At 42.7% G+C, this 26,810-nt stretch overlaps 1 protein-coding gene across 2 annotated transcripts in view; it reads right to left on the minus strand.

The window, feature by feature from the left end:
• Positions 1 to 26,810, minus strand: part of slc9a3.1 (solute carrier family 9 member A3, tandem duplicate 1) — a 127,348-nt gene that overhangs the window by 66,718 nt on the left and 33,820 nt on the right. The window contains exon 1 of one of the 2 annotated variants that reach the window (XM_080202996.1): positions 19,727 to 20,022. The exons of the other annotated variant lie outside the window; for it this stretch is intronic. Within the exon in view, the coding sequence (XP_080059122.1) occupies positions 19,727 to 19,964 (238 nt within the window). The 5' untranslated portion in view covers positions 19,965 to 20,022. Of the gene's footprint in view, positions 1 to 19,726; positions 20,023 to 26,810 lie in introns of those variants that run through there. 2 annotated transcript variants of the gene reach the window in all.

Genomic DNA, 26,810 nt, shown 5'->3' on the forward strand with positions numbered 1-26,810 from the left:
GCCTGTGATCAGTGCTCCTTCCACTCACATTGTCGGCCACTTTAAGACTTGAACAGCAGGTTAAGTGTAAAGATTTGCATTCTAATCAGTAATCTGTAAACTGTCTGTGCTTTATATGCTCTGTCTGAGGCCAGAACTCTCCATTCACCTGACGAAGGGACTAACCCGAAAGCTAGTGAGTTTACTATCAAATAAATTGGTTGGACTTAAACCTGGTGTTGTCAGACTTTTTACTGTGTTTACCCCAGTCCAACGCCAGCACATCCACATCAAACTTCACACAGACAGTGACCCAAGGCCAGAATTGAACCCGGTGTCCCTGGCACTGTGAGGGAGCAGTTAATTACTGTGCCACTGTATCCAGAGTTGGCAACCCTACCCCAGCCAAAACGTATCCCTCAATCTCATTGTTGTTTGCACAACCTTACTGCGCGCAAACTGACTGCTATACTTCCCTATTGTGAGGGGCTTTTGAGCCAACTTTCAGTGAGAAAGGCACTATATGAATGCAAGTCCTTTATTTTTGTTAAACTTCATTGTGCAAATGAGAATTATGAACTGGGAGCAAGTTGTACATATTCAGGAACTTTTTTTAAAGGAGAAAATAAATGATGATTTCATGATGTTGAAGAATTGAAATGGGGTGAGTGAAGGATGGGAAACAAATATAATATGGTCTGGCATTGGAAGGAATAGACAGCAGTCTGTGAATAGCTTTTTATAAGTTACTATCCTCGGGCAAAATGTTCAGTAATTTTATGAGGCATCTATAATCCCCCATGATAAACAACATCAACTTTATGAGCTTCAGGAAAGGAAGCACTGGGGTATCTTTACCGCAGAATGGTGATCAGAATGATAGGAACTTGGCATTAATTACAACCAGGAATATATAATTGTCCTGCTAGTGTTTCAATACTTTATGACATTAACCATGCATTTAAACTTATTAACCTTGTACAATAACATCTCTGGGAAATGAAATACATGGAGTTATTTTAAATTTATTAACGTCACAGGTAGGCTTTCATTAACGCTGCAATGAAGTTACTGTGAAAGTTCCCCAGTCGTCACACTCCAGCACCTATTGGGTACACTAAGGGAGATGGCACAGAAGGACACCATTTGACTTAGAGTCTTTGATTTGATTTACTACTGTCAAATGTATTAGTATACAGTGAAAAGATTGTTTCTTGCACACTATACAGACAAAGCATACCGTACATAAAGAAGGAAATGACAGAGTGCAGAATGTATGTTACATAGATAGGGGGTATTGTCATTTCTCTATCTATTGGTTAGCGCGAGACATTGAAAGGTGAACAAAACAAGGTTACACATCACAGTCGTCGATTTGAATGCTAAATATCAGCCCTGATGCTGTACAGAAAACAGAGGATCGCCTTTAATGGTTTCTTCACCAGAGTAGGAAAACCTTCCATCTGCACTTTCCACAATTGAAAAAGAATATGTTAATGAGCAAGTTTCTATGTGGGATATTGCCCCCAGGCTTTGCTTGAAAGAAGACTATTATGCAAACAAAGGTTTGCAACTAAGTTGCCAGACAGCATCTGGGCTGCTCCAGGGCAGTGGGAGAGCTGCTGGCCTCTGTACAGTTTTTCCTTGTTAATAAATACGCATTCTCCTGATGAAGTCTGTGAACATGCATCATTACAATATGGAAATCCAATGTCCTACTCTATCTCCATAGTCCCACAAGTGTATTTCCTTAAACTCTTCCAACTAGTCTCCTTTTAATATTATTGATGGTCTTGGCTTCCACTATCTTTGAAGGCCTTGAGTTCCATTTGCTACGTGAAAAAGATTCTTGCATTCCACCACGCATCTCTTGCCACAGATCTTAAATCTCTGTACAATCAGCTAACGGAAGAAATTTTTCCTCTATCTATCTGATCCAAGCCTGTTATAATCTTCTACACCTTTCATCAAATCTAGCTTCAACCCCCTTTGCTAGACCAACCACCTCAATTCTCCAATATTGTAGCCAAAATCCCTCATCCCTGGAACCGTACCGATAAATATCCTGTTCTCTACCATGACTGTTTCCCTACTTCACAAGTTTGAAGGACACATCTTTCCTAAAGTATAGTGACCCAAAATGGATGCAATGCCCTAGTTGTGACCAAATTAGAGCTTTTCCACTCGATGAGGTAGACTTTGCCATCCAGGTGCCAAGCAAAACCACATTGATCAGCCAAAAATGGATGCGGAGGTGCCGGTGGCACACTAGGGTGAGCGAGTTTGAAGGATGAATGGGGAAAAGCGTATGGGGTTGGGAGGGTGAAGGCGAGGCTAGCCTCAGCATTGGTCAACCTCTAGCCTGCTTTGGGATGTGACACAAATCCATCCAGAGCGCAATGTGGGGAGGATATATGCAGCCAATATCAAGGGATTGATTAGCAAAAAAACCTGTCCCGAGTTATCAACATGTCCCTCATTACAGACAGTTGTCCAGGCCACCCTTTCTGGACAGGTGGGTGGATGTTGGAGTTACAAAATTTGGGTTCTGTTGGAAGGCTAGTGTTGAGCATCCTGTGTCAACACACACACGGCCAAAGCCTACAAATGATTCTGGATGGAACTGGAATCCAGGCACCCTTATTTCAGGGAGCAGTCAAAAATAAAAATCGGAAAACGCAAGCCAATTCCTGATATGGACCAGGAAGAATCTTGCCCTTGTAAGTCCTTGAGCCCAGGGTGTTGCTTATTTCACACTACAAACTGATGATTAACTAACAGTCCTGTTCACCCAGTTTATAAAAAGATACACATTCCAGAGTTCTAATGTCTACTTTTTAAATCACAATTACGTTCCAGTATTTTTCCATTGAACAGCTTACATTAATTCACTGCTCTTAAGAAATAGTTGCAAAGCTAATTACCATCAATTGTGGAGAAAAATGGTCATGTATTTTTTTAAAAAATGCATTATCCTGCATAAAAAATAAACCTTTCTGTATTCCACCCAAATATACAAACCATCAATTTCACACCCCTCCCATTCCCTCCCCTCCATATCCCTCCTTTGTCAGAAAGATCAACTCATGCTGGAATCAAGTTCCACAGTGAGAGTTGGCAGGTTATTCTGGCTAAACCCATCGGATGTGTACACACACTCCAGACACACATTCACACCCACAGATCACTGTTTAGCAATGGGAAGCACAAGAACCTTGGGCAAGTTTCCAATGCCTCAAGGAAGGGACTTGCATTTATATAGCATCTTTCACAACTGCAGGATGTCCTGAAGAGCTTCAGCACTAATCAATAATGCAAATACGCAGGTGGCACAGTGGTTAGCACTGCTGCCCCACAGCACCAGAGACCCGGTCTGTGGAGTCTGCACGTTCTTCCAGTGTCTGTGTGGGTTTCCTGCAGGTGCTCCGGTTTCCTCCCACAGTCTGAAAGGCACACTGTTTAAGTGCATTGGCCATGTTAAATTCTCCCTCAACGTATCCGGAATGGCGCCACAGTGTGGCGACTTGGGGATTTTCACAGTAACTTCATTGCAGTGTGAATATAAGCCTACTTGTGACTAATAAATAAATAAACCTTAAACTTTGATAATTGTAGGAAATACAACAGTCAATTTTGTATGTTAGTTTCTGTGAGACATTGTGCTCCATGCACGGCACACACGTCATAAGTCTAAAGAGAACACCATCCTGTAATCTTTAATTAGAGCATTAAGTTACTAGTTTAGAAACAAGCACACTGGCAACTTGCCAACCATTTCTCCTCAGTACTCCTTTTTCTATACAATTACAATGTTATTATTTTTGTAGCTTTCAGGTTGGTAGATGGCAATGATCTTCCCTTGCTTAGCAATTTCAATGTTTCTTCCCCTCACCCAAAAAACAAAATACATCTATCCGGGAAGAGTCCTGAAGCAGGATTTATAACTTTAAAGGAAATGTTCCACTATAGGTGCTTTTTGACACGCGTGTACAAAGCATATGTCAAAAACTTGCAGCTGCAATTGCCAAAAGCATGCTTAAGTCTAGATATTCATCATTCATAATGGGACAGTGAAGTGGTGGGTGTGTAATATTTTAAAACAAAAGTTTGACTGTAAATAACAGAATGATGTTTATACAGCATGTGCCACAAAACTGATCCTCCAAGTCAAACGTTCCTTTTGTCCAAAACCATCCCACCTTCCACCAACATTGCAATCTGTAAATGTCACAACACTATTGTGGTGAAGCCCAGTAAATTTTAAGCATTCGTTTATCAAGCACTGTGTAGACAAGACAGACACTATACATATTCGGACCAAAGCTACTGCAAGGGTTTTCCCCCAATATCTCAGTCAACAGGAAGAAAGCAAACATTCCCTTCCCAATATCTCTTAAAATTAGAACTTGTAGCAGTTTTGAGGAATTTGAAAGTAAGCACATCGTCCTTTTAACATTAGAGGGATACTGTTAAGTGATACTCAGGGTTCAATGAACCCCAAGAATGTACCCAATCCCCAAAATTCCGAAGAAACACTGAACTTCTAAACTTAACTTCAACTTCTTTTCTGCACATATTCCTTGATTTATACTTCTAGCACTATCAAAGTGAACAAATTAATTAGCTAGTCACCCTTTACTGTTTGCAGAATCTTTGTGTACAATTTGTCTCCAACATTTGCCTACCAGAGTGGTACTATTTTATATGCAAATATGAATTACATAGAGGTTTAAAGTTGGGTCTCATTGCTTTGTGCAACATAGATAACAGGCAATATGATTGAAGGTGGTACTCTGTCCATTACCTTGAACATCCTCTCCCTCCACTATCGAGGCACAGTGACAGTCGTGTGTACGAATCTATGAGATGCGAGTTGCTGCAGTGGCCAAGATCTTTGGACAGTATCTTCCAAACCAGCAATCTCTACCACCTGCAAGGACAAGGGCAGCAGATGCATGGGAACACCACCTCCTGCAAGTTCCCCACCAAGCCACACAACATCCTAACTTGGAAATAGATCACCATGCCCTCAGTGTCGCTGGGTCAAAATTCTGGAACTCCTTCCCCAACAGCAGTGGATGTACCTACACCAGGTGGACCACAGAGTTTCAAGAAGGTGGCTCACCCCCACCTTGGCTTGACTTGTGATCCACATTCTGTGAAAAAGTATTAAGTTTTTTTTGCCTGTGGTTGAGTGGCCTGAAATGAGGGGATTAAGATGAAAGATTAAATGCAAGTGAATTAGTACAGAAGGAAAGAGAAACTTCTGTCCATATAGAATTTCAAGGCTGTGGAAGTCACTTCCAGGATTAGTGATAGAGCCAGAATCCTGGTCAAAATTAGAGATTAGACAGATGGATCGATGCAGGAAAATAGGATGAAAAGATATGACACCAGGGTGGTGATATACATGTAATAACTTCATTGGATGTACTGATGTGTGTAATTAATGGCAAACCTGTTCCAGAGCCTTGTGCACTAGTGTTGACACTCCAGCATAGTACTGAGGGAGTGCTACACCATCAGGGCACCATCTTTCTAATGAGTTGCTAAACTGAAACAGGTGGATATAATAAAAGGTCCAATGACAGTATTCAAAGGAAAGCATTAAATTCTCCCCAGGTATCCTGGTCTACATTCATCCCTTAATGCTCACCAAAACAGAATCACATTACAGTAAGATTTTGCTGTCCACTATGTGTGCACTTCTATGCTGCTACATTTCCTACATCGCAATAGTTGCCTGCACTGTAGAAGTACATCATTGATTGTCGAGCATGCCAAAATGTCCTCAAGTATAAATTGAAGTCTTCTTCAAATATATACCCATTTTTACTTTTTTCTTCACAAGCCAGTACTCGCCTCTTGGGGGCTATGAACATTGTCATTAAGAAAGAAGCACAGATTGCACAAGTTAATTGATCTGTTAATTTTCAAAATCAAACTAAGGAAAAGAATTTGGGCAATTGGAAAGCAAAAGGACAAACAAGTAAGTGTAAACATGTCCCTCAGGTGCACAAGAGGTAGGTTACTGGGATACAGGCAAATCACTGACAAGCCAAACACTTATTTTCCCATCCCTAGAAGCACTTCAGACAGTGATGGTTGACGTTGTTCAGTCTATAGGGTGAAGATACTCCCCTGGTGCTGTCAGATTGGGTAAAAATCCTGAAGTCCTTTTTATGAAAGGCTAGTGATACAAATCCAAGCCTAGATAGTGTGTGACTTGGGTATAGTGGTGTTCCTTGCAGTCCTTCTGAAAGTGACAGAGATCACAATTCATAGAATTCCTACAGTACAGGAGGCCATTTTGTCCTTAGCACCTTGACCAACAACAATCCTGTCCAGGCCCTATCCCTATAATCCCCATATATTTACTCTTCTAATCTCCTTGACGCTAAGGGGCAATTTAGCACAGCCAATCAACCTAACCCACATATATTTGGACTGTAGGAGGAAACTGGAGCACCCAAGGAAACACACGCAGGCACAGGGAGGATGTGCAAACTCCACAGGGTGTCAATGGAGTTTCACATTTTCTGCAAGCCGCCTGCTAAAACTCCAGTGGGAGGCAGGATGGAAGAATTCCAGACAAGATCTTTACAGATTTGAATACAATATGATGTTATGAAAGAAGGCTGTAACAGGACAACTCTGATCGCTCCCAATGGCCAATGTAAGCACAAGTTTGCCGTGATGTAGGTTGTTCATAGAAATCATAAGTTGTTCTTTAAAAATTTTCTTTAGCAAATTGTGCTTAAACAGGTTGCCCCAATACCCGAGAATCATAATGAAGAAAACATACTTTAGCTCTCCCAGTTCATATAATCATCTAACCCCATTTGATAAATTATCAATAACACGCCTCATATTTATAAGTAGCTGCATTATAGCAATGTGTAATCACGGATATTCGGATTCAAGGAGATTGATTGATTGATTGATTGAAGTTAACCTTCTTGTGCTACAGCCCTTTAGAACCAACACGTACAAATGCAAGATTGTTTTTCAATTTTAGTTATCAGAAAAGGAAGGGCATGGTTTTGATAAAGCAGTTAGTTAATCTAAAAGCACAAAGCATTCACCTACAATTAATTGCCACCAAGTATAATGACTTTAGCAGGAAAGTCCCAGTACCTTATCCGCTTTCCGGATGAGATACAGCATGGCCATTAACATTTGATTGGATTCCAAATCCATCAAAATTTAGTGGATGGGAGGAGTTTGGAAAAAAGTGAAAATGATACACTTCTTTCTCCATACTTTTCACTCTATGGAAAGAGTCAAGTTCAAGGTAAGGCCACAAGAATCTAATTAAAACTCATCACTATTTAAATATAGAACCACCATAGAATCCATAAAGTGCAGGAAGCCATTCGGCTCATTGAGTCCTCACTGACTCTCTGAAAGAGCATCTTATCCAGGCCCTACTCCTGACACCCCAAGCATTTACCATGGTTAATGCACCCAATGCATACATTCCTGGACACTGAGGGGCAATTAAGCATGGCCAATCCTCCTAACTTGCACTTCTGGGGAGGAAACCCACACAGACAGTCATAGAATTTCTATAGTGCTGAAGGAGGCCAAGGCCAGAATCGAATCTGGATTCCCAGCACTATGAGGCATTACTAGCATGTCTCAGAAGGGTCTTCTTTCTTTTGGAAAAAAAATAGTAAATTTAGATTTGGACACCTCTTACTTTATTCTGCAATCATTCCAATCAGATATCAGACACCTGTATAGTAATTTTTATCTAATGCATTATTTGATCTCCATTCATATGCTGAGCCCTGTAGCTTCTACTGCATCCATTTGAGAACGATAATAACAATTTTTGCAACTACCAGTGGATAGCCATGCCTTCAACATGTCCATCTCCAGCCCTGCAGCTAAGAGGCAACACTGAAGCCATTTCAAGTCAAACTGCTAATCATTCCATCCTACCTTCCCCAGAGATGCTTATGGAATTGAACACACAAGAATACAGGAAAAGAAGCAGGAGAAGGCTACCAAGTCTTTCAAGCCTGCCCCACCATTCAATATAACCATGGCTGATCTAAGCATGGTGCAATTGTTCCCTCCTCCTAGTCAATGACAAAGCATGTTTCCTGATGTTGAATGTCAGAAACCTCATTTGAATGCATTTGAATGCATTAGCATCTAATTGTCATGCCTTCATGCCTAAAATCAACAACCCCGAACGCCCCATTCCACTCTCATTTATCTTCCTGCCCTGCTGAGGGCTAACCTTGTTAATCTCCTCCTGTCCAACTCATCACTCCTATTGCTGACACTATAAACTCTGCTGGCAGATCAGTACTCATCTTACCTCCACATCATCTGCTCACTTTCCAGCAAGATCCTTGCCATCCATGTAGATGTTGGACAGAATTTTCCAGCTTTTCATGCCAGCAGGATCTTCTGGTCCTGCCAATGGCGTACCCCTGACATGGGTTTCCCAGCGGCATGGGGTGCAGTCAACAGGAAATCCCTTTGACAGTGGCGAGACTGGAAGATCCCACCACTGGCAAATGCATGCCACCTCCCACAGCAGGAAACATGCTGCCAGGTGGCCAGAAACCACCCCCTCCACCCCCCTCATTGTGGATGAATGCATCAGCATCATGACTTTAGTGGAAACTTGGCTGAAGAGCGATGACATCTCACCCTAAATGAAGATGCCCCACCTCACCACTTACCTTAACAAGATCCATGGTATCAGACCAGACTTTTCCCTGATCCCTGCAACTCACCTCTTCTAAACATCTCCCACCTCTCTCGCTTCTTTCAAAATCATCGTTCTTTGTGACCCTCCCAAACAAAATAAGAATGTTATCTGCTTTTAATGTGACCCTTTCCCCCCCTCAGCCTCCGCACAGAATGCTCTCATCCTCGATGATTTCAAACTCAGTCTCAACTCATTATGCTTTTGCATCCTGTTCACCATTCTCAAAACCTCCCTGAATTTCTTACTCCATATTAACTCCTGTTAAGAATCCCACTGATGTTCAATGTGAGGGTATCCCAAAACCCAGTTCTTAGTGGTGTATTTTTTTTTTCCAATTTGGTACTCTATGAGAAAAGTTATGCAAACCACGGGGAAGAAGTCCAGTTGTTTAGTTATAAAGTTTTAAATTATATCCTAGTTTATTAGTGTCCCAAGTAGGCTTGCATTAACACTGCAATGAAGTTACTGTGAAAATCCCCTAGTGGCCACATTCGAGCGCCTGTTCAGGTTCACCGAGGGAGAATTTAGCACCTTACCAGCTCACCTTAGGGACTGTGGAGGAAACCGGAGCACCCAGAAGAAACACATGCATACACGGGGAGAACTCCACACAGACAGTGGCCCAAGCCAGGAATTGAACCTGGGTCCCACATGCTGTGAGGCAGCGGTGCTAACCACTGTGCCACACTGCTTAGTGATGAATTAAAGAATATTTATCAAACTTTAAAATGCAAAGTATATAATAAGCTATAACAGTCCACTTAACCACACAAACCCATACACACAGAGAACCCATAGTGCTGTGTGAGCTCTACCAGCCTAGCATAATATTTATATCACAAGAAAATACCCAAGGAATACAGAGACATTGGAATTTAAATAGGGACGCAAGCCAGTCTGTCAACCTGCCAGATAGATTTGAGGAGTGCACAGAAAAATCTTTTCCAGTGCTGAAAATTTAAATTATATGTTATTTTTCTCTGTGGCATCTACAATGTCCATGTGTTTTTCTGGTTAGGACAAGCAGAATTCAACATGCTCCCAATGAAGTGTGATAGTTCAGTACTGATCATTCTATTATTGGTTTCTGACAAGTAAGGCCACCCCCTCCCCTCCCAACCCTGTGCAACCCAAGATGGGAAAGGGATGACATGAAATCAAGAACAGCTTCTTCCCTGCTGCCACCAACGATCTTTCTCTTCACCCCACCTGTAACTGCAACACTAGCTTCTTTATCCTCTCCTTCTCCTCAATGTACTTTATGACTGGTATGTTTTGCCTGTATAGCACAATATACAATACTTTTTACTGTATCCCAATACATGTGGCAATAATTTGATTGATTTACCACATGTATTAGTATACACTGAAAAGTATTGCTTCTTGAATACTGTACAGACAAAGTATCCTGTTCATAGGAGAAGAAAATGAGAGAGTGCAGAATGCAGTGTTACAGTCATAGCTAGGGTGTAGTGAAAGATCAACTTAAGTGAGGTAGGTCTATTCAAAAGTTTGATGGCAGCAGGGAAGAAGCTGTTTTTGAGACGGTTGGTACGTGACCTCAGACTTTTGTATCTTTTTCTGGAAAGAAGAAGGCAGAAAAGAGTATGTCCAGGGTGTGTGGGGTCCTTGATTATGCTGGCTACTTTGCCAAGGCAGCAGGAAGTGTAGACAGAGTCAATGGATGGGAAGCTAGTTTGCCTGATGGATTGGGCTACAGTCATGACCTTTTGTCTGTAGCAGTCTTGGGCAGAGCAGGAGCCATACCCAAGCTGTGATACAAATCAGGAAGAATGCTTTCTAAGATACATATGTAACAGTTGGTGAGAAATAATGCTAATAAATCAAATTTTAAAAAATTAAACACTGGGTATTCCTAATGCTGAGATTCAGAAAATCGCAACTAGTCTCCTTCTTAAAATTGCGGAAAAGAGACTTGTCCATCGGGAATCAGCCGTGTTGCCACAGATTCGATTGTATCAAAACAACTTTGCTATCTGCAGCAAACATGACAAGTTTATATTTGTTTCTGATATCTAGGTCATTAGCTTAAATTAGAATCAACAAGAGTTCAAGGATCAAGCCCTACAAAATTCCCTTTTAATTCTTCACCTTCCTTTACCAACAACTCTCCATTGTTTTAATACATTTCTTATCTGGTTGCACATTCTGCTGCAGAGTTTGCCTGCCAAATGCTTCAAGATAAATTAGGATCCCTGCGCAGAGAATAAGCTGTTTATATATCTGATTAAGATTTGATATAAAGGGTGTTGAGGAAACAAAGTGAATCATTGAGAGTAAAAAAAACATAAAATTAGTTGTTTGTCTTGCACTCACATTTAAATCAATACATGGGTAAATTAATCATTGACTAAATGAGCAATACGTTTTATTATGCTTCCCCATCAATTGTTTCCCAATGTACAAGATAATACATTTAAACAGTAACTCAATGGGACAATTATAATACTGAATATCAAGGAGCTTACAATTGCACATGGCCAACTTATCAAGCTGATCATTTGCAAGTCATCAAGTCAGTTGTTTACAAGCTCTCTTTGGTTAAGAATTCTCTATAATAGTGTGACATTCTGCGGAAACTCAACTGACTATCCTTCTGTGCAAGAACCATGGCTGGAATTCTCCGGCCTTTCACGCCAGCAGGATTCTCCAGGAATTCCCATTGACTGTGGCGGGACCAGAGAATCCCGCCGCTAGCGAACAACGCACCACATACAGCTGGGAGACCGGAGAATCTCAGCCAGTGTTTCCTCAAAAAATTTGGTACAATTTACAAAAGATCTGAAAATTTCACAAGAACCCCTTTAGAGATGTTTGCTGAACTCTTGGGCACCAGGGAACCCTGGTCAAAAAAAAACCACACTCAAGTGACTAGTATTGTGTAAAAAAAATCATTTACTTGTCAAGTGTGCAAGGTCATAAACTCAAATCAAGCCTCACCTTCAATGTAACTTGAAGGGTTTGAAAGAAAATCAATATAACAAATCAATGAAACTGTATTTTTGAAAACTTTCTACTTCATTGTTGTGTGCAGGTTGTCATAGAATCATAAAAACCCTACAGTGCAGAAGGAAGCCATTTGGCCCATCGCGTCTGCACTCACAACAGTCCCACCTAGGCCTCATCCCACGCATTTATTCCACTAATCCCTCTAACCTATACATCCCAGAATACTAAGGGGCAATTTTGCACAGCCAATCAGCCCCACCCACACATCTTGGGACTGTGGGATGAAACCCATGCAGACACGGGGAGAACGTACAAACTCCACACAGACAGTGCCCCACGCCAGGAATCGAACCCAGGTTCTTGGAGCTGTGAGGCAGCAGTGCTAAGCACTGTGCCACCCCAAACAATGTCAACAAGATAAGAGCTGGGGCTATAGAGCCGGTGGATGTGGTCTTTCTTGATTTTCAGAAGGCGTTCAACAAGGTACCTCACAAGAGGTTATTGCAGAAGGTAAGGGGGCATGGAGTTGTGGGTAGGGTGTTAGCGTGGATAGAGGATTGGTTGTCAAATAGGAGGCAGAGAGTGGGGGTCAATGGGTGCTATTCAGATTGGCGGTTGGTGACTAGTGGAGTGCCCCAGGGGTCGGTGCTGGGGCCGCAGCTATTTAGCATTTATATAGATGATCTGGAGGAGGGAACCGAGTGTAGGGTGTCGAAATTTGCTGATGACACCAAGATTGGTGGAACGGCAAATTGTGCGGAGGGTGTGGAGAGTCTACAGAAGGATCTAGATAGGCTGGGCAAATGGGCCAGGAAATGGCAAATGGAATTTACTGTTGGCAAGTGTGAGGTGGTCCACTTTGGTAGGAATAATGGTAGGAAGGATTATTACTTACGTGGCGAAAAACTGCAGCAGGCGACGGTGCAGAGGGACCTCGGGGTCCTTGTGCATGAGTCGCAAAAACCCAGCTTGCAGGTGCAGCAGGTGGTCAGGAAGGCAAATGAGATGCTGGCCTTCATAGCGAGCGGGACTGAATATAAAAGTAGGGAGGTCTTGCTGCGGCTGTATAGGGCATTGGTGAGACCGCAGCTGGAGTACTGTGTGCAGTTTTGGGTGCCGTACTTACGCAAGGATATTTTGGCCTTGGAGGGAGTGCAGAGGAGGTTTACTAGGCTGATGCCGGAGTTGAGGGGGTTGAGCTATGAGGAGAGGCTGAATAAACTGGGCTTGTACTCGTTAGAGTTTAGAAGAATGAGGGGAGATCTCATTGAGACGTATAAGATGATGAATGGGATGGATAGGATAGAGGTGGAGAGACTCTTCCCGCTCAGAAAGGACAGTAGGACTAGGGGGCACAGCCTCAAGATAAAGGGGGGGGGAGCGGTTTAGAACAGAGTTGAGGAGGAACTTCTTCACTCAAAGGGTGGTGAATCTCTGGAATTCTCTGCCCGTTGAAGTGGTGGAGGCTACCTCGCCAAATATTTTTAAGACGCGGGTTGATGGGTTTTGATAAGAGAGGGGATTAAGGGTTATGGGGAGAGGGCGGGAATGTGGAACTGAGCCACGACAGATCAGCCATGATCTTATTGAATGGCGGGGCAGGCTCGAAGGGCTAGATGGCCTACTCCTGCTCCTATTTCTTGTGTTCTTATGCTATTGCCCTTAAAAAAAAAAGCAAGAAGGAGAAAATCAACTACAAGTGATTACATTTCAGAAGTATCTTGCTGACTGTAAAGCACTTTAGGATGACCTGCATTTGCGATCAGGAATGCACTACCTGAAAGACCAGCAGAGCTAGATTCAAATGCAGCTTTCAAAAGGTAACCGTATAACCACTGAAGGGAAATCAACCTTGGAAGCTATGGGAAGATGACAGTCAGTATACCTAGCTCAACTGCACTGGGAGAGAGCCAGTATGGACCTGAGGGCTTTGTGTTGTAGCCATTCTATGATAGGTAAACAATGAATGCAAGATTTTTGTTTGTTTCCTTTTCGTGCATTTCTTAGTGTCTTTCAAAGCCGGGGATGTTCCATAGAATCTGACTGCCAATTCAGTGTAGACTGTAGTCACTGCAGAAATGCACAAAATGTAATTATTTGGACACAGCAAGTCCCAACAACAAACACAATGACAACCAATTAATCTGCATTAGTGAGAGGTAAATATTGGCTTTGAGAACTAGAGAACTGCCATGGCTCTTTAAATAATGCCATGTGATCTATTACATCCCCAGAAAAGCCAACAAAACTTTGGTTCAACACTTCCACCAAAAGATTGTCTAACACTGCCAGTGCTGTGCGATCAAATCAGCAAAGTGGACTTGAACTCACTGCACTCTGAGGAGCGACTGCTACCACAAAGCCATGGCTAACACCGACTGAAATTGGGTGACACCTGGATGAGTTGTTTGCCTCCATGGTTAGAACAAAACTCAACCACAACGGACTCCACAGTCAAAACAGGCATGCCAACATTCCCACCCCAACACTTGGGCTTCAAGGATAACTTTGTGCATAATCAGAAAGCGAGTGGAACACTCACAAAATGGTGTGGTGCAAAAGTTGGCACTTTGCAGTCGAGAGATTGCAAAGTGAGGCATCCAACAAAAATTATTTTCAGTCATCAAGTGTTTGCTCGCAACCTTTGTCATTAGTCAGTAATCCTGTTCAACCTCAACACCTTCTCGTTTCAGCCAATTATAAATTGCAGGAGACATCCATTGTATTATACCATGTTTCTCAAAATAAACAAGCTTGTTTGAAAGAAAATACAATGTCTACTTAACTGTCAGCACACAAGACACATGCTAAGTACATTTGGACTTTCTGCTGAGGTTCATGCAAACAAATACTTTGGATCAGCAAGGTTGCTTTCCCTTATGCATCCAGGTGAAAGGATGAATAAATATAATGCTCTTTTTTCTACAACTCTAGAATTTTTGTTTCAATTTAGATGCAGAATAGGAAATGCCTTAGTGATTATTTACCAAAATTCACTGGATTCCGGGGAAGTGCCGGAAGATTGGAAAACGGCTAATGTTACACTGCTGTTTAAAAAAGGTAGCAGACAAAAGGCAGGGAATTATAGGCCGGTTAGTTTAACGTCTGTTGTTGGAAAAATGCTTGAATCCGTCATCAAAGAAGAAATAGCGAGGCACCTAGAGAGGAATGGTTTGATAGAGCAGACGCAGCACGGATTCGTTAAGGGGAAGTCGTGTTTAATGAATTTATTGGATTTCTATGAAGATGCGACTAGTGCGTTAGACAGAGGGGAACCAGTGGATGTGATGTTTTTAGATTTTCAAAAGGCATTTGATAAGGTGCCTCACAAAAGGTTGCTACAGAAGGTTAGTGTGCACGGAGTTGGGGATAAGGTGTTAGCATGGCAGATGGAATACAATGTGGAAAAGTGTGAGGTTATGTACTTTGGAAGGAGGAATGAAGGCATAGAGTTGGGGGTAAGGTGTTAGTGTGGATAGAGAATTGGTTGTCTAATAGGGGGCAGAGAATTGGTATCAATGGGTGCTATTCTGATTGGCGGTTGGTGACTAGTGGAGTGCCGCAGGGATCGGTGCTGGGGCCTCAGCTATTTACCATTTATATAGATGATCTGGAGGAGGGGGCTGAGTGTAGGGTGACGAAATTTGCTGATGACACGAAGATGAGTGGAAAAGCAAATTGCGCAGAGGGTGTGGAAAGTCTGCAGAGGGATCTGGATAGGCTGAGCGAGTGGGTGAGGACCTGGCAGATGGAGTATAATGTTAGCAAGTGTGAGGTTATCCACTTTGGCAGGAATAATAGTGGGAGGGATTACTATTTAAAGGGCAAAAAGCTGCAGCATGCTACGGTGCAGAGGGACCTGGCGGTCCTTGTGCATGAGTCGCAAAAACCCAGTCTGCAGGTGCAGCAGGTGATCAAGAAGGCGAATGGTATACTGGCCTTTATAGCAAGGGGGATAGAATATAAAAGCAGGGAGGTCTTGCTGCAACTCTACAGGGTACTGGTGAGGCCGCAGCTGGAGTACTGTGTGCAGTTTTGGTCGCCGCACTTGCGCAAGGATACTTTGGCCTTGGAGGGAGTGCAGAGGAGGTTCACTAGGCTGATACCGGAGATGAGGGGGTTGGACTATGAAGAGAAACTAAATAGACTGGGTCTGTACTCGTTGGAGTTTAGAAGGATGAGGGGGGAATCTTATAGAGACGTATAAGATAATGAAAGGGAAGGATAGGGTAGAGGTAGAGAGATTCTTCCCGCTTAGAAAGGATAGCAGGACTAGAGGGCACAGCCTCAAGATGGGGGGGGGTGGTGGCGGGGGCAGCAGTTTAGATTGGAGTTGAGGAGGAACTTCTTCACTCAAAGGGTGGTGAATCTCTGGAATTCTCTGCCCATTGAAGTGGTGGAGGCTACCTCGCTAAATATATTTAAGTCACGGCTAGATAGGTTTTTGACAGACGAGGGAATTAAGGGTTATGGGGAGAGAGCGGGAAAGTGGAACTGATCCACTTCAGATCAGCCATGATCTTATTGAATGGCGGGGCAGGCTCAAAGGGCTAGATGGCCTACTCCTGCTCCTATTCCTTATGTTCTTATGTGAAGATTTCAAAGGCACCCAAATATGGAAGAAAGTGTCTAGAGATTCTGTAAACAGTTCAATGGATGCAGTTAGTACATAACTGCTAGTCAAGGGTCAAATTCCACCCCATGCTGAGATATAGCCAAGGTGGCAGCATATATTCCACAAACTAGCTTCATCATCACTTTTAGACAGCCATAGAGAAAAAGAGAAGAGAATACATCAGTCCTTTCCCCAATTCTTCTTCAGTGATTCTTGCTGGCAATGCACACATAGGAAGAAAAATCCATTCAGCATCCAACCTCAAGCTGAATAGCATGGCAGCTGCAAAAAGAAAAAAGCCCTGAATGTCTTCAGGGAAAGAGGAAGCTTGTCTAGAAACTTAGGACACATCTTTCACAGTGTTAGTGAACACTGCTTCAATATTCACTGAACTGTCATTTTCCCAGAAAATTAATTTTGGAAACCTTCTCCCTGCCACATTCCCACCTGCCCTTACAAAATTGTCCTGATGAAAGAGGGCATCCTGCATGATCTATAGTATAGACCGATAAAAATTTCTAATTCAGCATCAGGTGAGATTATTAAGCCACTAAAACTGATCTCAATTTCTCCTCTCTCCCCTAAAATTTAAGTAGTTTGGTCAGATCATTGTTCACTATAATTGGTTGCAACACTCCTCTTCTTTCGTTCTGCCAATCTCCAGTGGGAGAAGTAGCCTGATGACACTCATCGCATAGGCCCGTGTATGAAGGACAATGAGATGACAGTGAGCGAGTGGCCATGGAATCAAGCGCTAGTTTTCAAAGAAAGCAAAATTGGGAATGCCAAAGACTTCCTTGGTCATCTGCAAAACAACATCAAGTACCATATCCAGCATTGCCCCATCTCACCACAATTGAATGGAAACAGAAAATCTCAGCAGATCACTCATAGAACCCTGCAATGCAGAAAGAGGCCCTTCAGCCCATCGAGTCTGCACCGAACACAATCCCACCTAGGCCCTATCCCCATATCCCTACACGTTATACCCACTAATCCCTCTAACCTACGCAACCCTGGACAGTAAGGGGCAATTTCTTAGCAAGGCCAATCAGCCTAACCTGCACATCTTTGGACTGTGGGAGGAAACCGGAGCACCCGGAGGAAATCCACGCAGACACGAGGAGAATGTGCAAACTCCACACATCCACCCGAGCCAGGATTCAAACCCAGAACCCTGGAGCTGTGAAGCAGCAGTGCTAACCACTGTGCTACCGTGCCGCCATGTGGAAACTGAAAGCATCAAAGGATGCCTTTTATACCTGGATATTCTGGATGCCTTTATGCCTGGATCTGACAGCATCCGTGGAGAAAGAATAGAGCCAACGTTTCGAGTTAGGATGACCTTTTGTCAGATCTGACCTAAAGCTGTCCAAAGCACATCTTCAGTAACATTTGTCCAGTCAATTGTGCAAAACACAACAGCAAGTTATTAGTTCTTAGATATTAAAAAGGGCAATCTGAATGCAAAACTAAATAATTCGAAAAAGGAACTAAAAATGCTTCAATTTTAAAATATGAGCCAACAAGATGAATTCACTGGGCAATTCCCAGCCTAAGCTCTGTTGGTAAACATGATTAGTTAATCTCTGCTGATTAGGAAATGTTTATGGTTCATGTCTGATTCATTCACTCAGTTGTTCTCCAAATAGAGGGATGGTTCCTACAATTGGCTTCAATTAGGAGGGAAAAGAGTAGCCAACACTTTGGAAGCTGGATTTATATTGGATCAAAAAGTGCCATCAAATTAATAGCAAAGTTGATAGCATGCCCCATTAAGTGCAAATGCCAAAGAAACTTCAGTCGAGAGAAAATGTATGATTAAATGCAGAAAATTGAGAAGTGGTTTTCCGAGGTGCATTGCTTAGTTTCACAAAAGTGGCACCTCAGTCTGGTTCCCTGTTCAAGTGCATTAAAATGACAAAGTTACTGTTTTTGTACTGTATATTTGAAATAAATCCACCACAACTTACTTTTTAACAGCATGAAAACTGTTACTTACTTCTAGCCACTCTCTCTGGCACTGAAAATTTACCGTAACATATCTCATCTCTTTCAAGTTTTAACCTTTATTGGAGATCTTTGAGGTTTAAATGAAAACCATTTTTTAAAACTCTCTCAATCCAATCTTCTTTCTCCTCTTTTTATTTCTCTTTCAGCACCCAATTGGAATAGATACTGAATTCATCCATTTTACATGTTCTTGTTCCACTCCCAGTCTTGCATTGCTCATTTCACAATCCTTCAACTGGATTGGTTAAAAGGAGGCACACTGTTGTTTGCCTTTATTCACTCAAGACTTCAGATGTCCTGTAGAAAGTGCGCACCATTTTTAATCTCAGACTTACAGCAAATTGCACTGCAAACTATGATGTGAAACATCATGATGATTAGAGGGGCACGGAGAAGTGTAACTAATGGCAAGCACTGCTCATTAACCTGGGTTCAATTCCTGGCTTAGGTCACTGTCTGTACAGAACCTGCACATTCTCCCAGTGTCTGCGTGCATTTCCTCTGGGTGTTCTGGTTTCCTCCCACAGTCCAAAAGACATGCTGGTTAGGTGCATTGGCCAGACTAAATTCTTCCTCCATGTGGAGTGTGGCAACCAGAGGATTTTCACAGTAACTCCATTGCAACGTTAATTAATATAAGCCCACTCGTGACACGAATAAATTAACTTAAATATTCTTAGGGCCATATATTCCTGGACTGATGTTACTGATAATTCTAGAGTAACTCAATTTCATCTCATTGGAGACAGGTCACCAAACTTATTCCTCTTAACTTCCAGCCAAGAGGGAATAATTTACCATGATAGAGCAATCAAACACTACTCATGTAACTGCCTCGAACAATCTTTCATCACTAGGATATTTTTTGCAGCAAGTTAAATTTGGTACCACAGGTAGAATTATTGGAAGTGCCCACTAAGTGGGTAAGTGTTGGGAGGCAGAAAGAGAAGAGAATGTGCCAGGGTTGAAATTAACAGAGAAACAAGCCCATGGTTGTTTCATGCCAATAATCAAGACTCAACAAATGGCAACTTAAGCCAAGATGTGCAACCAGTCCAAGTCCATGAAACTCTCTCTCTCTCTCTCTCTCAGAAGGGTCAACTTCTTCAGATGGAAAGAAAGAGAGAGATCATTTGTACGTCATCAAGGTTAGAAAGCTGGTCAGGCAGTAGTCTGGCAGATGCCGTAATGATTACCTATTGGTATCCATTGAAATAACGGATCTGATGTATCTCTTTACAGACCTTCCAAGATGCACAAGAAATCGATACCTAGAATTATCTAACCAAAATATCAACTCCAAAGAAAGTTCTTTTACATTCAACCATGTCCTAATCCAAAATTAGTTGGCATTAGTTGGCAGCCCCTTATGAGAGAGTCTAGTGAAGACCCCCCTCCTCCCCCCACAAATTGCTCACCAATTTTAGCTAAACCGGCCACTAAGATCCAGACTGCAATCATGTAGGGCTCCTTCACATACTCCCAATCAAAGAAGACGATCTGGTAGCCGGGGTTGCTGCAGTTCTGTGAACTGCTCCGAAGCTCCGCACTGGGTTCACTGGGGCTGAAGGTTCCTGCTGCCGAGCAGCCGGCGGCCAGCAGCGCAAGGGACCAAATACAGCGGTTGCCCGCACACTGGCTCCCCGCTTTGCCCATGTTGTCCGGGATTGCTCCGCGATCAGATGCCGGCTCGAGTGTGTTCCAGGCAAAGCTGGAAGGTGCTCCATTTATAAAGCCGGTCAATTAAAAAGAGGAGGAGGTGGAGCCAGTGTCTCACCTGGGACAGAATTACAGTACCCAACAACTACACCCCGGGAGCTACCCCACTCCCTCCTGTTCAACTCACTGACTGTCACTTCCAGTCTGATTGAGTGCCGCCTTTCCTTCAATTCCAGGTGGATTGTTAAGGCTTCTCCTTTGCAGAAAGTCGCTATTTTTACCTGCACATTCCTGGGTCCATCCCAAAGACCTGTTGGTGTTATTTAACCCCCGGGGGGAGAGCAAGAGACCAAATTGTCAATTGGGTCAGAGTTGAATGAAAGCAGCTCCCCAACCACTATTACAAATCCCTAAGGATCCTGGTTGAAAAGCAAGAACGTGTGTCGCCTGCTTTCACGCAGAGTGGGGAAGAGAGAGAGAGAGAGAGAAAGAGCTAGCACCATCCCTGGCTATCCTTCCAGGGTAAGCTGCATTCTGCCCCATTCTCTCTTGTCTGTCAAAGTTAACTCTCCAAAGTTTGAACAAAAAAAACATTTCCCAGCACTTGAAAAGGTTCAGATCTCAACATACAGACCACATAAACACGTGTAGCTATGTGACTTGCCAGAAAGCACTGGACGCGTTAAACAGACAGGGGTATAAAACGTTTATTTGTTAGTCACAAGTAAGGCGTGCATTAACACTGCAATGAAGTTACTGTGAAATTCCTCCAGTCACTACAGTCCAGCATCTCTGTTTGGGTCAATGCATCTCACCAGCATGTCTTTCAGAATGTGGGAGGAAACCCACGCAGACACGGGGGAAACGTTCAAACGACACACAGACAGTGACCCAAGCCGGAGAATTGAACCCCGATCCCTGACACTGTAAAGCAGCAGTGCTAACCACTGTACTACCATGCCGCCTTAACAGAGCAGCTATTTAACCCGAACTGATAAAAGAACCCTTGATTTCTGCAGTGGTGGTATCAGGCTCTCACCACACAGGTTAATATTCACAAACAAAAACACATTAAGATCAAGATTTTGCATTAAAAAGTGCAAGTTGCAAAGGTCACCTTTAAAAGAAAAGTTAAGAAATGAATAGCCGATATGATGGAATCCCAGCTCACTAATTTGCATGTAGTATAGGACTGCGAGTAATAAGGTCAGTTGTCGCAAATATATAGCAAGATCATTCAGTGCATTAGTCCCTGATAGTAGGATTCATGGTCTTTTTGTGCTGAAATAATAAATGCGGTTGGATACCCAGCTCCCACAAAGTGAGAAAATATGTTTTTTTAATACCGTTAATCTGCAGAGTTCACTGAACATTAGAATTCATATGACCTGGCTAAATGTATATAAGTCACCTATTAATTATTTTTTAAAACGGAAGCCTGGTAGCAAAGGCTAAAGTTAAACAGAAAGTATGCAGCACTGCTGCCTCACAGTGCCAGGGACCTGGGTTTGATTCCTGGTTTGGGTGACTGTGTGGAGTCTGCATGTTCTCCCTGTGTCTGCGTGGCTTTCCTCCCACACTCCAAAAATGTGTGGATTAGGTGGACTGGTCATGCTAAATTGCCCCTTAGTGTCAGGGCGTGAGGAGGGTAAATAATTAGGGCTATGGGGATAGGGCCTGAGTGGAATTGTGATTGGTGCAGACTCGATGGGCTGAATGGACTCCTTCTGCACTTTAGGGATTCTATGATAGAAAATCCTTCCATCGATGCTGCCAGACCTGCTGAGTTTTTCCAGCATTTTCTCTGTTTCTATTTCAGATCTTGTTCTGCCATTTAACTATATTGTAGCTGATCTGCACCTTTTTTTTGTTTCATATTCTTCAATACCCTCTCGAACAAATCAGTGGATCTCAGTCGTGCTTTTAATGGCCATACGGATGCTGAGTCAGAGGGTGCAACACTAGTTGAAGATGTACAGCATGGAAACAGGCCCTTCAGCCCAACTCGTCCATGCTGACCAGGTTTCCTAAACTGAACTAGTCCCATTTGCCCGAGTTTGGCCCATGTCCCTCTAAACCTTTCCCCATCCATGTACCTATGCAAATATAATTTTAAATATTGTAATTGTACCCACCTCTACCACCTCCTCTGGCACCTCATTTCATAGATACACCACCCTGCATGAAAAAGTTGCCCCCTCAGGTCCCTTTTACGAGAATAAAACATCAGTGTCATCTGATCAAAAACTCCACTAGTGTCTATTCTTAAGTCCTGTTGACCAATCACACGTGCCTTCCGTGATCAACTCCCATTCCAAATTTAATATTCTCATCCTCCTGTTTAAATCCACCTCCAGTCGCCACCCTCTCCATCTCAGTCATCTGCCACAATGCTTAAAAATCTGCATTTCTGGCTCCCTGTCCATTCCTGATTTCCTTCACCTTATCATTGGTCCCAAGCTTTTGGTATTTCCTCCCATAAGTCTCTGTCTCTCTCTCTTTCTCTCTCTCACATACTTCTCAAAAGCCAATTTTGACCAAGCACTTCAGAGAATCATAGAAACCCTACACTGCAGAAGGAGGCCATTCAGCCCATCAAACCTGCACTGAACAATCCCACCCAGGCCCTATCCTTGGACCTCACGTATTTACCCTGCCAATCCCCCGACACTAAGGGATAATTAGAGTCAATCCACCTAACTTGTACATATTTGGACTGTGGGAGGAAACCAGAACACCCAGAGGAAACTCAGGCAGACACTCACACAGTGTCTTCAATCCCCTCTCCTATCCACAGCCATCACCCTCTTGGTGTTTGAAACTAACTCAGTCTGTTTGCAACTTTGGTGTCATATTTGATCCTGAGATTAGCTTTTGATTATATTATTGCAAAGACCAGCGATTTCTGCCTCTCTAACACCACCTCTGTAAACTCCACACAGACAGTGACCTGAGGCTGGAATTGAACCCAGTTCCCTGGTGTTGTGAGGCAGCAGTGCTAACCACGTGCCATCCTGCTTAAAGATATATTCAGTCAGCTGATGTATGTGGGTCAGTACCAGATTTTGTCTGATAACATTCCTGTGAAATACTTTGGAATAATCTTAAAAGGTACTCGATTAAAAAAAAAGGTTCTCATCTTTCAGATGAGATGTTGGATCCTGTCTGCCGTTTGAATGTAACACCATTTCAAAAGGAGATCAGGAAAGTTCTACCCTAGGTAATAGACCATATTTATCTCCCCCAACCAACATAATTAAAATAAATTACCTGATCATTACCACATTGTGTGTAACTTGACCTTACCACACATCAAAACAGTGGCTACAGCTGAAAAGTACTTCTAAAGCTCTTCTACAACCAATGAACATCCTGAGGTTTTGATCAATTTTGTTAAATGATTGTTGGTTAAGGTGCAAAGAATTGTAGGCTCATAAAAATGTCAGTAAGTCAGAAGAATAAATATTGCTTAATGCTGACAAAAATACATTAAACTCTTTGGGGCACGAATATTCCAAGTATAAACATATGCTCCCAAAAATGTTTAAGACTGAATCAATTTAAAGTGTTCCTTTCAAGAGAGTGAAGAGTTTATAGCAGTAATGGGCAACCTGCAGCTCATTTTGTTGATTGTTGCCCATGTGCAGAGTTGCCACATTTCTCGGATTTCCATCCGTGTAGTTTTTTCCTTTCTCCTACTGGTATAACTGAAATGATAAACAAGTAAGAGGAGATCCATACTGATTGCACGCAACATTGACTGAAAACCATGCCGTCCCTCTGCCTCTTAAGTGTGAATCACAGAATCCCTACAGTGCAGAAAGAGGCCATTTGACCCAATCAAGCCTGCACCAATAACAATCCCACTCAGGCCCTATCCTCGTAGCCCCACTTATTCACATCTGACGTTAAACAGCAATTCAGCAAGGCAAATTAACCTAACCTGTACATCTTTGGACTATTTATTGTGTTTTTACTAATTGAAGTTGATGACAGTTCCATTAATGTACAAGTGATTAGATATTTTCAAAAGTTAAGAAATATTATTAAATGTATTCAATCTTATTCATGAGGTCAAGGTTAATGAACAAGCTTGGATTTCAATCTTGTAGCCCTCACAATGAAGGCGAATCACTCGTGCAGTCCACCACTGGCTGTCTATCACTGGTTAAAGTTTTGAAGTATTCTGCTATTTACTTTTATAAAATTTTTTTTTTGGAAAAAGAGTATATTTGCACAAAAACATACAATTTTTCCACCTTCCCCATGGAGAAGTGCACAACATCATTTGTACTCTCCAGCCAGGCAATTTAGAGCCAGAGGTTTATCGCACAGAAGGAGGCCATCCAGTCCATCATCTATGCTGATACTTCACGAGAGCAATCCACAACTAATCCAAACATGTGCAGATTAGGTGGATAGAACATGATCAGTTGCCCCTCAGTGTTGCGAGATGTGTAGAGTCAGAGGTTTACAACAGTGGAAACAGGCCCTTTGGCCCAACTTGTCCATGCCACCCTTTTTTTCAAGCCCTTAAACTAATCCCAATTGCCCGCATTTGGCCCATATCCCTCTATACCCATCATTCCCATGTAACTATCGATTGGTGAAGGGAATAATGGGGTAAATGCATGAGATTACGGGGATGTGGCCTGGGTGAGTTGCCCTGTTGCAGAGTCAGTGCAGGCTCAATGGGCCGAATGGCCTTTCCTGCGAGTACGTCTCGTGGCGAGACATTCAGTGTTGCGGGGATCCTCTGTGCAACACATTCTCTCTTCACTCAAGACGGTAAATTGGCAAATTAATCTTTACCACAAATTGGAGTTAACGATTGATGTAAACTTTAGCCCAGTAAGACCTACAGATCTTAGTTAGGAGAAAAACTCTGCTTACAGAACTGTGAGGAGCAGTTGTTAAATAAAAGAGGCATTGGGCACAAGTACGCCAATCAGCCTTCTCAACCAAGTCTTCAGATGCTGACGAAGAATACCAGCCCTGGTTATGCCTGAATATTAAAAATACTCTAGGCCAGTTATATTATTGGGAAAACAAAATAAATATTTAGTTTTCAAACTCTATATTTGCACTTCAGAACACATCATACAACAAAAGGCACACTTACAACGTGTTAATGTGTTATTCATTATGCAGTTTGCACTCTGAATTGTTAATCATTTAAAAAAACCATTTTAGCAGAGTTAGCATAATTGATCTGAAGTAGAGATTGCACTTCTTATTATATTTCGTTGCTGCTGCCATCATCATGCATTTAAGTTATCTCCAGAGGCTTCATGGATAGACAACATACGAAATGGGCAGTGAGCAGCAAAGCAAAGATTAGAGTGGAGCTTGGCTGGAGAGATGGGTGCTGAAGAGCTTCTGGAAAGCAAAAACAGATTAGAAATAGGTGGTGAGACTTGGGACTTTAGTCAGCGGCACATTGGTTAGCACTGCTGCCCCACAGCACCAGGGACCTGCTTGGGTCACTGTGCTGAGTCCGCACGTCACGTTCGCCCAGTGTCCGTGTGCTCCAGTTTCCGCCCACAGTCTGAAAGAAATGCTGGTTAAATGCAATGGCAATGCTAAATTCTCCCTCAGTGTACCCGAACAGGCACCGAAGTGTGATGACGAGGGGATTTTCACAGTAACTTCATTGCGGTGTTAATGCAAGCCTACCTGTGACACTAATAGATAAAACTAAAATCGTGCCTGAACCAGTGTTGCAGATGAAAGTAGGGGTAAGGGAAGGAAAAATTATACAAAAAGGTCAGGAGGTAGAGGAACAGAATTTGGCCAAATGTATTAAGGAAGTCTGGGTCTAAAAGGCCCCGAGGCCATGAATTGATCTGTAAATTGCTGAAAAAAAAAGGCATCTTGCTGAACCTTTTTCTTGCACACTCATCAGGACAATTGCAAGAGGAAACAACAACTTTATATTGTATGAGAAGAGATTGCTGATTGGTAGAAGCACGGACATGGGGAACACACCAGTTGATGCCAAGCAATGTTTAAAATTTAAACCAGGGCAGCTTAACTCTGTGAAGTCACAGCATTGCCCTGAGGAATGAACCAGCAAATGGCTATCACTTATTTTGTTTTGCTGAAACAGGTGCAACGTACGTATATGTTCTGTCTACAAAGAACGAGGCCCTGTGAATTAATATATGTGGCTTATGGTATACACAAATGCACCACAACGCAGGCCTAACTAACAAAGCTAACCTGGTGTAGTGAGACTACTTGCTAAAGTCCAACAGGTTTATTTGGTAGCACCAGCTTTTGGAGCATTGCCCCTTCATCAGGTGAGTGAAGAGTTCAGTTCACAAACAGGGCAAACATAGACAACAAACTCAATTACAATATAATGATTGGAATGCAAGCCTCAACAGGTAAGCAAGTCTTTACAGGTGCAGACAACATGAATAGAGAGAGGGTCAAGCACAGGTTAAAGAGATGTGAATTGTCTCCAGCCAGGACACACGACAACGCAGAATCGCTGAGCAGAAACTGATAGCCAAGTTCCGCACACGAGGTCGGCCTCAAATCACACCATCTGTAACCCCCACGACTTGGCTGGGTTTGCAAAATCTCAGCAACTGTCCTAGCTTGAGACAATTTGCACCTCTTTAAATTGTGCTTAACCCTCTCTTCGCTCACATTGTCTGCACCTGTACAGGATTGATTACCTGTTAAGACTCACATTCCAACCATTATCTTATAATTGAGTTTGTGTCTCCGTATGCCCAGTTTGTAAACTGAACTCTTCACTCACCTGACGAAGGAGCAGTGCTCCAAAAGCTCACACTACCAAATAAACCTGGTGGACTTTAACCTGGTGTTGTG

The sequence above is a fragment of the Carcharhinus amblyrhynchos genome, chromosome 2, assembly GCF_965287045.1.
Source record: "Carcharhinus amblyrhynchos chromosome 2, sCarAmb.v2.hapA, whole genome shotgun sequence".
NCBI lineage: Eukaryota > Metazoa > Chordata > Chondrichthyes > Carcharhiniformes > Carcharhinidae > Carcharhinus > Carcharhinus amblyrhynchos.